This window comes from Loxodonta africana, chromosome 14, assembly GCF_030014295.1.
Source record: "Loxodonta africana isolate mLoxAfr1 chromosome 14, mLoxAfr1.hap2, whole genome shotgun sequence".
Lineage (NCBI taxonomy): Eukaryota > Metazoa > Chordata > Mammalia > Proboscidea > Elephantidae > Loxodonta > Loxodonta africana.
Genome location: NC_087355.1, coordinates 89,292,623 through 89,303,358, shown reverse-complemented (window position 1 = coordinate 89,303,358; position 10,736 = coordinate 89,292,623). Strand labels below are relative to the sequence as shown.

General features: G+C 59.0%; 1 protein-coding gene across 1 annotated transcript; it reads right to left on the bottom strand.

Moving 5' to 3' along the window:
• Positions 1-2,382: 2,382 nt before the first annotated feature.
• Positions 2,383-8,423, bottom strand: C14H8orf90 (chromosome 14 C8orf90 homolog). Its single transcript, XM_064267676.1, is given in 6 exon segments — positions 2,383-2,451; positions 2,688-2,768; positions 4,765-4,915; positions 5,491-5,660; positions 5,662-6,031; positions 8,347-8,423. Coding segments are annotated over 6 exon segments (918 nt in total).
• Between the last annotated feature and the right edge of the window lie 2,313 nt (positions 8,424-10,736).

Sequence of the window (10,736 nt, the reverse complement as noted above, 5' to 3'; positions counted from 1 at the left end):
CGCCCCTTGCTGAACACATGTTCCAAAGCATAAATGAGACCATGTCCTGTCCCGACTCCAAACCCACCCACCAATCCCAGCCCCTCCTGTGAGATGTGGCCCTGCATCTGCCCCCTACCCCCTAGACTCAAGCTCGTGACTCCTCCTCTCGCCTCTACAGGGGGCCACTGGCTGACCTCCCCCCCATCTCCTCCCCCACCCCCTTCTCTGTCAGCTATCCCCCCTACCGAGGTCTTGGGAGTTTTCCTGCCAGCTGCCAGGAAGCAGCACCCCAACTGCCTGGCACCCCACTGGGCCCTCAGTACAAAGAACTGAAATGTGGTCAATGAGCAGTGAGTACCTGCAGAGGAGGGACAGGAGGAGAGGTGAGTGTACCTGTAGTGGAGGGACGAAAGACAGGAGAAGGGGTGAGTACATGACGACAAGGGGCAGGAGGAGGGGTGAGTACATGAAGAGGAGGGACAGGAGGAGGTGGGCCAGTGGACAAAGGTCAAGCTGACACCCGCTTTGTGGCCCAGGGACACTTACCATCTGCAGCACACAGCCACAGGCATCTCCCATCCCATTCAGTCCTCCAACCTCCCATTTACAATTGGGAAAACTGAGGCACAGGGAAAGGAAGCAGCACAACCTAAGCCACATATGGACATCTGCAGAACCTAGAAGCAGCCCTGCTCTACAGCTGGGTCACCTGGGTGCCCACTCAGGGCCCTGTACTTGGAAAGGGCCCAGGCTCAGGAAGGCCCCAGGCTCAGGAAAGGCTCTGGCTCAGGAAGGGCCCAGGCTCAGGAAGGGTCCAGGCTCAGGAAGGGCCCAGGCTCAGGAAGGGCCCAGGCTCAGGAAGGGTCCAGGCTCAGGAAGGGTCCAGGCTCAGGAAGGGTCCAGGCTCAGGAAGGTCCAGGCTCAGGAAGGGCCCAGGCTCAGGAAGGGCCCAGGCTCAGGAAGGGCCCAGGCTCAGGAAGGGCCCACGCTCAGGAAGGGTCCACGCTCAGGAAGGGTCCACGCTCAGGAAGGGCCCAGGCTCAGGAAGGCCCCAGGCTCAGGAAAGGCTCTGGCTCAGGAAGGGCTCAGGCTCAGGAAGGGCTCAGGCTCAGGAAGGGTCCAGGCTCAGGAAGGGTCCACGCTCAGGAAGGACCCAGGCTCAGGAAGGGCCCAGGCTCAGGAAGGGTCCATGCTCAGGAAGGGTCCACACTCACGAAGAACCCAGGCTCAGGAAGGGCCCACACTCAGGAAGAAGGACCCAGGCTTAGGAAGGGCCCTGCTCCTGGGTTCACAGTCTGCTATCACCGTTGTGTGAGGCTCAACAATTGTTGAACAGGCTCCAGGTTTCATTTGGGATGGGGCCTGCCCATTATGCAGCCAGCCGGGACTGCAGGTGCTGTGTCAGTCAGGAGAGGGTAGGTTATGCCTCGGAAGGAACAGCCCCGCAATCCCAGTGGCCAGGACAAGGACAGGCTGTTCTCACTCACCACACTGTGTGTCCCCCCACCCCGGGCCGGCCCCAGGACCCAGGCTGGCAGAGGGAAAGAGGGCTCCCTCCAGAGGGTCTCACAGTGGCGATATGCTCTGGCCCAGAAATGACCAATGTCTCTGTGCCAAAACTCACTGGTCAGCCTGGACCAGGGCCTTCCCAACAGCCAAGAGGTGGAGGAGCAGGCCCAGGGGGTGCCCAAGGCGAGGACAGGCAGCATCCGTGAGCTGCCCTGCGCTGCCCTGCCACCTGGCTCCCAGCCAGGCAGCACTGAGGTCTTCATCCAGCAGCTGTCACATCCCCCACTCTGCCAGCCTCATTGTCATTCCAGCCCTGGTGGAGCTTGGGCTTTATCTAAAGGGGAGGGACGGACGTAAGTGGGTCCTCACAGCAACTCAATTAATGCTCCATCGGAAATTCTAACACAATCAATTTGGGGAGCCTGCCGACATCATAACACACTAATTAGGAACAACTTTCTACTCTCTGAGTCCTTTGAAGATTGTAATTGCAATTAATTAAACATCTTCGGCTCTCCTGAGAGTCCATTCCCAGGGAAATGGGAGCAGGGGTGGGGGAGGGGCGGGCAGCCCGACCCCTGTCCTAGTGCCCAGGAATCAAACCATCAAACCAGGAGCCCGGCTCCTTCAACATCCAAGGGCAGGAAGCTGCCTCCTCTCCCTGAGAAAATCCACGCTCGCCTATGAAGTCAAGAGAACCCAGCCTCCAGTTCTGAGTGGACATCCCACGCTCCCACCCTCCCTGCCAGGCTCAGCCTACTCCCAGGACTGAAGGCGGCACCCCAGGAGGTCCAGGCCCTCTGCTCTGCTCAGTGAGATTATATCCCGGGTAGATTTTTTGTTTTTTTTTTTTAACATCCACACCCTCATACATTGTTAACTGAGCCAGTATTACATGTAATCATGGTTCAGGAACTGGGAGGCCGAGGCCGACAGCAGGCCACCCACCTGCCTGAGAACCTGCAGGCAAATGGATAGAAAGAGGTTGTGGAGCCTAGCAGGGAGACAGCAGCCAGCCCTGGCTCCAGGGAGGACAGAAGGAGCCGGGGGCGAGACTCTGCTCTCCGGGCCAGGGGTGGTCAGCCCTGGGCTAAGACAAGGAGACAAGTTGCAGCCGCTGCACCTGCAGCAGAGTCGGGCAGGCCTGAGGCAAACGCTTCCTTGCACCCTCTCCGGAAGTCCGCAGGCAGCCCCACCTTGGACTTTCCTTCCAAAGACGCAGTGATGGTGCCTTGGAGAGAAGGAACCAGGACTCCAACAGGCACGAGCCCGTTGACCTGAGCCCAAGGGTGGCCTGGGGCTGGGTGAAACTAGCCTAGGCCAGGCGGCACATGAAGGAGGGAGGGGACAATCACAGCAATGGCAGTGCCAGCTCCCTCACTGTGTGGCTCTTGCCTTGCACAGGCCAGGCCCAGGGGCCTGACTGCCAATATCTCACAGTCACCCCAGCAACCCATGAGGAGACACTGTGTGTTCCTGTGAATGGATGAGGACCCCAAGTCCCTAAACCATTGGTTGAGGTTGGCAGAGACAGCACAGCCCCCCACCCCCACCCACATCAGCCTGTGCTACAGGCCCCACTCACACAGCGGGCACCGAAGCTCCACGTCACAGCGCCAGGCACAGCAGACAGGATCATCAGACAGGACCACCAGGCTTTGTTCTGACAGCTGTCAGTCTTCTGGCAAGTCAGAGGGAGGAAGGCGGGGGCAAAGTGTTGACACCCAGATCCAAGATCTGTGACTTGAAAAAGACGGTGTTTCCCTCCGATTTCCAAAAATAATGTGAAGCATCGGTCTTATAACTATAGCCCCGGCATCCTAAAACGCCAGGCAGCCAGAGGAGATCAGGAGAAAACTGCCCCAGAAGACAGTGCCTGAGCAAGGTTAAAGCCACTGAGCACTAATGTGCTCTGAGCATCCTGGCAGCCAAGAAAAAAAGGGCAACGGGAGGGTACAGGGTTCTCCCATGTGATGATGCTGAGGCTGGGAGGGAGTGTTCAGGCCCTCATCTAAAGGACACTGAGCAGGGTAACGGTTCCCTGGTCCCACAGCCCCTGGTTCAGGTCCTGTGATCCTTGAAGTGCTATTCCTTGCCAGGCTGGGCACAGGCTGTTCCCTCTGCCTGGAATACCCTTCCCCCAGTACCCATGCAGCCAGCTCCTCTTCCTCCTTCCAGCTTTAGCTTAAACACCACTCCTCCGAGAAGCCCTTCCTGACCACCTCTTTGAAATAGGGTCTGCTCCTGCCTCCTTTTCGTTGCCTTCACGGCACTTGCTGCTGGTTTGTAGTGTTTATCCGATTTTCCATTTGGGGTCTGTGTTCCTTTAGACCAGTGCTTCTCCGACTAGTGGCAAGACACTAGAGATTTTATATCCAACCTGTCACAGACCCGTACCTTTGCAGACTCCGTTAAAAATAAATTTCTAGGAAAATGAAGTTTTAAAAAACACAAAATATAAACCCCAAGTTTTTACTATTACGCTCTACAGTCATAAAAGTATTGTTAAATTGTTATAAAAGTTCCTCAGCGGTCACTCTGCATTTCTGCTGGTGTGTTTGAGTCGGGGTGCGTCCTCTGTCCCCCCACAGGGCAAGCTGACTGCCGCAGAATTCACGCCCCTGGAAGCCCTCCACCCAGTGACGGCAGGAGTCAGGGATGAAATCCCACAGTGGGACAGCCGAGGCACGCTCCAGGCCGTCTCCCGGGGGAGTGAGACTGACCTCCAGTTGCCCAGAGTAACTTGCTCTCTATCACAGCGGGTGCTGGCTTCCTTCCCTCCCTCCCGCGCTTCCTCAGGGCCAGGGCAGTGTTTCCCGGGATGCACTGGAATCCCTGCTTAGGAACTGCTTCTGCAGAAACCCAAGCAATTAACGTATACAATCTACGAGGCACACGTTGTTACTGCGGCCACTCAGTCCCCACTCCAGTGCCTGAATAGTGTCACAATGTAACTGTTAGCCAAGATCCAGGAACTCAGAGACAAGACAATGGAGGGTGGGAAAGAGCCTGGGGTGGGCGGGGGTGGGGGAGGCTTAGGGTGGCAGCTGGAGGAGGGGCGTAGTTGGAGACCCCTGTCCCAGACCCCCAAGGCCTTCTTCTCCAGAGACGAGCACTCCCTGTCACAGTTCCTGGCTGTCCACGAAAAACCCAGGAAGGGTTTGGAAAAACCTTTTCTCCCCGTGACTGGAAGCTATAAATAACTCCTAGATGAGAAGGAAAAAAGCCGATTGGATTCCGTGTGCACTCAAGCGTGGACACCCCTGCACCCACTGCACACCTGGAATCCAGCCCCCAAGCAGAGGAAGCCCGGGCCTGGGCGAGCGCCCCCCGGGAGCCACAGAGGAGGAAGCGCTGGGTCCTGCGTGGCTCTGCCTGGCCACCAGCCCCCAGCAGGGACAGGACTCTGCCCAGGGCTTGTCCCCTGCAGTGGGACACACACCCAGATACAGGCCTGCTCACCAGTGGCCCCTCCCAGCTCACAAACGTTCCGGGCCCAGCCTGGAGGTGCACCTCCTTCTGAGGCAAGGACAGCAGCTCTGCAGACAGTCCCCTCTTTGGTGGACCTTTCCCAGCCTTTCCTGTCTCTCTGCTCCATTGCCTGAGGCTCCCCCCCCATCTACCCTGTGTCCCCCTGAAACTGACGCAGTGTGTATGGAAAAACTGGAAAATCCCTGACCTTGGCATCAGACACACAGGAAATCCTTGAAGGAGCTGGGGCCTCAATGACGTCATCTGTGGAATGGGGACGCTAACACCACCTCAAAGGGCTGATGGGCACCGACTGCCTGAGAGCCCGGCCCACGCACGTGACCTCCATCCTCCCCCCTCCGATATCCGCTCTCCCACCAGGCCATCTGGCCTCGACTGCCATTTCACTCTTGCATTCATTCGGGACACTTTGCGACCCTTGTGGATATGCCACCTGGCCGGGCCTAGGGTCCGAGCTGGGATGGCGCCCAGTCCCCTTCCCGTCCTCCCCGCAGAGCCCAGCCGGACCCAGGTGCCTGCTCAGGCGTGTGGCGCACAGAGCCTCGGGCGGGCGAAGCAGAGGAGCTCTTTATTAGCGGTCCCATCGGCCAGGGGCTAGGCCAGCCGGGGGGCGCCGGCGGGGGGCCCGACGGGCTCGGGGCCCGCGGGGCCGGGCGCCAGCAGGACCAGGCCGGGCCGCGGGGCGCCCGCGCTCGCGTAGCTCAGCGCCAGCCTCTCCAGGCGCCGCTTGCGCAGGGCCGCCTGCGCCGTGTTGTGCAGGGGCCGCAGCAGCGCGGGGGGCGGCGCGTCCGGGCCGCGCAGCAGGAAGTCGAAGCCCGTGCGGTCGTGCGGGTCATAGAAGAGCGGCCCGTGGGCTGGGTCGGGGCCGGGCGGCCAGGCGAACGGGAAGGGTAGAGTGAAGTCCTCCGTGAGCACGCGGATGGCAAAGTCGTCCTCCTTGCCCAGCGCGCGGTAGGCGCGCCCGATGCCCCGGAAGTGTGCCTCCCAGAGCTGTGCGTCCCCGCCGTAGATGTCCGGGAATGGGGGCTCCTGGGGGGCAGCGGCACCTGCGGGAGGGTGGGGACAGCGTGGGCCTTGGAGGGCCTCAGAGCTAGGCCTCGCAACTGGCGGGGTGCTCTCCCATGCAGAGAGGTAGGAGAAGCTTCTGGAAGGTGCCACCGGGCTAAGCCTTGAGAGGCAAGCCTGAGAGCAGGGTCAGGGAGGTTGATGGAGGGGGGCTGGTGGACAAAAGGGGCGGTAGGAGCCGGCATTCCTGAGGGAACAGCACCGACAAAGGATTGGAGGGCAGAAATGTCCCCAAATGTAAGGAAGAGTATAAGCCACTAAATGTTATTTGGGCAGAAAGTTCCCCACTGGAGGAAACTGGATTGTTTGGCCAGACTGACCATGCGGGACCCCACAAGCCAAGCCAGGATGTTGGATACATCCCGTGGTGGTAATGTTCAGGACAGGAGTGATGTTCTGAGCAGGAATGGCATGGTCAGACTCTTGGTGGAAGTTTATTGTGGCCACTGTGCAAAGAACACACTTTGGGGGTCCAGCCTGGAGGTCAGGAGGAAGTGAGGTTGGAGAAGACCCTGCCTCCCTAGGGTGAGGAGCGAGTCACCAGGTCTTGGATGAGGTGTGAAGGAGTTGGATGGCAGCCCAGTTCCCGACCAGGATGCAATTACCCTGGGACCCAGGGGCAGGAGCAGCCCTGTAGCAGGGAGACCAGGTTGGAGGGGGAGTTTGGTTGGGGCTCTGTTGGACTCCCAAGGACGGGTTCCAAGAAAAATGGAAAATCTCCAGATCTCTGTCCCAGGGCCTGTGCCGGTCACATGTGGATCCCCGGGGAGGGTCTGGTGGAACCCAAGGACCTGGTCTCCAGAGAATCTTGTGTGTACGAACAAAGCACTTGGCCCCTGGCTGGGGGTCATGGCCACCTTGAAGCCCACGCATGGCCCCCGGAAGGCAGCCCAGGTGCCTGCTCCATGGACGACATCCTACCAGGGCCCCAGCGTCCAGCTCTGGGACTTTGATTCAGGTGGCATCCCTTCACTCTTTCGTTCTCTCATTCATTCAGCAAATGTGCTTCTCTCTGGGAGCCACATGGGGAAGAGGGGGAGACGCTGAGTCATGCCATATGGGGCCTGAGCACTGACCTCAGCCTTGGCAGCATGAGGCCACTGGTGACCTTGACCGGGGCCATTGTTGTAGTGAAGTGCTGCAGGCAAAAGGCTGATTAGCGTGGCTTCAAGAGCAAATAGGAGGAAAAGGTTGGGAGGCAGCAAGTATAAATAACCTTTTTGAGGAGTTTTGCTCTAAATGAGAAGCAGAGAAGTGGGGTCAAGAGATGGGCTAAACAGCCGGATGCTGCTGAAGGCAGGATCCGCAGTGGCGTGTTCACATTGAGAGGATAATCTAGTGAGGAGGAAGATCTCACGGGGTCAGAGGGAGATGGGGAGTTGTGGGATGATGACTCTGAGTGGGAGGAAGGGATGGGACGAGCAGGATGATGGGCAGCGGCTGGAGGAGAAGAGAGCACATGGGTGCAGGTGCAGGTAGGGGCCCCTGGCTGTTGGGAACCTGGGGAGTTCTCTTACGGCGATTGACTCCTGGTCCTCAGTGGAAGAGGGAGCCAGGTCAGCGCTGAGCAGGAGGCGAGGGAGGAGGGCGAGGGCTTGGGGAGGGAGGAGGCCTGAGGTTGTTGCTAGGAGAGAGAGGGACTGTACAGAGGAGACATGGGAGGGTGCCAGCACCCTGAGCCCTGAGCCCGCAGGCCAGAATCTGAAGTAGGACCATCAGCCACCTGGCACAGACGCACAGTAGGCATGGGGCTGGGAGCTTGCCAGAGGACAGGGAGGGGAAGGGCACCCAGGGCGTGAGGACCACATGGCAGAGCCTGTAGCAGGAGCGGTGGGAGGGGGCAGGGAGGTGGGCAGGAGCAGGGAGCCAGAAGCTCCCAGGAGAGTTGGGGTCTGGCCTCAAGAGGGAGTGTGGGAGCTGGTGGGAGAACCCCAAGATGTCCTCAGGGAGGGGCTGCAGTTTAGGGTACTGACACCCCGAAGGGCATGGCCTAGGAGCCAGGACTGAGGTGCGGGAGGACAAGACCCTCAGAGGGACTGAGAGGTCAGGGTCTGGGAAGACAGGACCAATTGTGGAGACAGGAGAAGAGATGGAGAGCGAGCGGGTCAGTGACCAGGATGTGGCTGGGCAGGGGCAGTGGTGGTACAGTCTGAGGACCTGAGATTCAGACAGGGTAGGTGGGGCAATACGCTCTGGAAGGGACCTCAGCTCCAGGCCCGGGAGTCCCCAGGCTGCAGGTGGAAAGCCAGCTCCCCCCCAGCAGACTGCCACCTCCCCCTGCATCTCTCTCCTGCCCCTAGAGCCTCACCTGGGGTGGCTGCAGGAGGAGGGGGCAGACCAGGCGGGCTGGAGTCCCCAGCACAGGGGGAAGCCATGGCAGCAGCCTAGGGGTCAGTCTCCTGTTTACCTGGCTGCCAGGGAGATGGGGCGGGGCTCCTGGAGGAGAGAACCCTGCGTTTAAAGGGGCCCACTGGAAGTGGGCTGGGGCTGGGTCGGGGTGCGGGCTCAGCACCCCTCAGCTTACTTGGCCACCTGGCCTGCAGTGGCTCTTCTCGGGCCACCTCCCCATCGGCCCTGATCACTGCACCCAGCACTCACAGGACACCAAACTCCCCGAGTCAGCAGTCTTCTCACCCTGCCCCCACTCAGGGACCAGCATGACTCCACCCAGCACTCAGACCTCCAGCTCGTTCCACCACTGGCCCAGGTGTATCGTCCCTGTGGCCCCTCTCCCTTCACTCAGGTTCACCTTCCCCACCCTGCAGCTGTCCATGGGGCAGTCAAGGCTGTGTCCCAGCCCCCATGGCCTGGTGTCCCTACCATGGGGCGTCCCAGGGCCCAGGGAGGCCAGTCAGCAGCACCCCCCACCCAGTCCCCGTGAGGCAGGTCAGGCCAAGCTCCTGGCCTCAAAGAACACGTGTATGTTTGGGTTCCCCAAAATCAGGCTGAGCACCTATGGGTAGTAGGGACATGAGAAGGAAGAAATCAGTGAAGGGCAGTTTATGGAGCGGTGACTGTGGACAGCCGGGGCTCGGAGGCTGTAGGACAGCTCGGTGTTGTCCACCCCGGGCTGTGGACAGCAGAAGCCCCTCCAGCCGGGGGTTTGGAGGCTGTAAGACAAGCTCAGCGTTGTCTACCCAGGCTGAGCCTCCTTGCTCACCCTGACCCCCAGGCAGGCTTCTGGGGGAGGCATTGCTCCCCAACACCAACAGCGTGCCAGCGGCTCAGGGCCAGAAAGCCCTGCGGACAGAACCATGTCTGCTTCCAGCCTGGGCCCTGGGTCCCCGAAGAGGAGGCCCTCCCACCCGTGGATGTTACGTGAGCAGGAAACATACCCCGTGCTGTGTGACCCATTAGGCATTCGGGCTTACTTGTTAGACAGCCCGCTCTGACTCATGGACAGTGCTGCTGGGAGGAGAGAGAGCAGGCTGGGGGAGAGTAGAGCCGATTAGAAGTTGGGCTAAAACAGCCCCCCGAACTTAAATAAAGGAGCTCTGACGGTACAGTGGTTAAACACTCAGGTGCTAACTGAAAAGTCAGTAGTTCAAACCCACCAGCCACTTTGTGGGAGAAAGATATGGCAGTCTGCTTCCATAAAGATTCCCAGTGCCATGGAGTCGGTTACAGCCTTGGAAACCCCACAGGGTAGTTCTACTCTGTCCTGTAAGGTTTCTGTAAGTTGCAATCAACTTGAAGCCAAGGGGGTTGAAGTTAATAAGAAACCAACAGTTTCGGAGGAATGATACAGTGTAACAAAGGTGGAATAAAACCTGGTCATAAAGAATCCCCCCCCCCCTTCTGCACAAGGCTGGCTTTTCGGCACCCCAGACTAGGTCTTGTGGTTGAAGACCCTCCAATGGGCTGGGGGCCAGAACCCTCTACAGCGTGTCTCTCAACACCCTCGTACATGTAACAGTCTAGCCTCTCCAGCTCTGCTCCACTGAGCCACTCAGGGACCCAGGCTCCTTCCACGTGTGGCTCCATGCTCCCTAAGGTGTGTCCTCCTGTAACAGGTGTGTCCTCACGTAACATCCATCCTTTCCAGGCTTTAAGGGCAGCTCTGCTCCACCGAGACACTCAGGGACCTAGGCTTCTTCCACATGTGACTTTGTGCTCCCTAGGGTGTGTCCTGTGTATCAGGTGTGTCCTTATGTAACATCCAACCTCTCCAGGCTGCGAGGGCAGCTCTGCTCCACCAAGACACTCAGTGATCCAGGCTCTTTCCACGTGTGGTTCCATGCTCCATCCTCATCTGCAGGGTGAGATACATCAGAATCCCGTCATTACATCAGCATCCTGTCTGTGGAAAGTGGGGTAGGAGGTGACCATGGGCTGGCACTGCCCCTTTAAGTGTGTGAGAAGGAGTCCCACAACCTACTTCCTCTCAAACTCCAAGGGGGAGAGTTAGTCACTTGGTTCCTTTGCTTCAGGGGAGGCTGGAAATGTCCACAACCAGGACAGCATGTGCCCATCGTCTGTGGGACAACAGTCAGTCACCCACAATGACTAAGATTCAGTGAGTCTTTGGGCTCCCCCGGAAGCTGACTGCATAGTTTCCTGTGACCACTATAACAAATGACCACAGAAGTGGCAGCTTAAAACAGCAAAAATTTACTCTCTCAGTTTTGGAAGCCAGAGGCTCTGGGGGCATCCTTGCCTCTTCCAGCCTCTGGTGCTCCAGGTGTTCC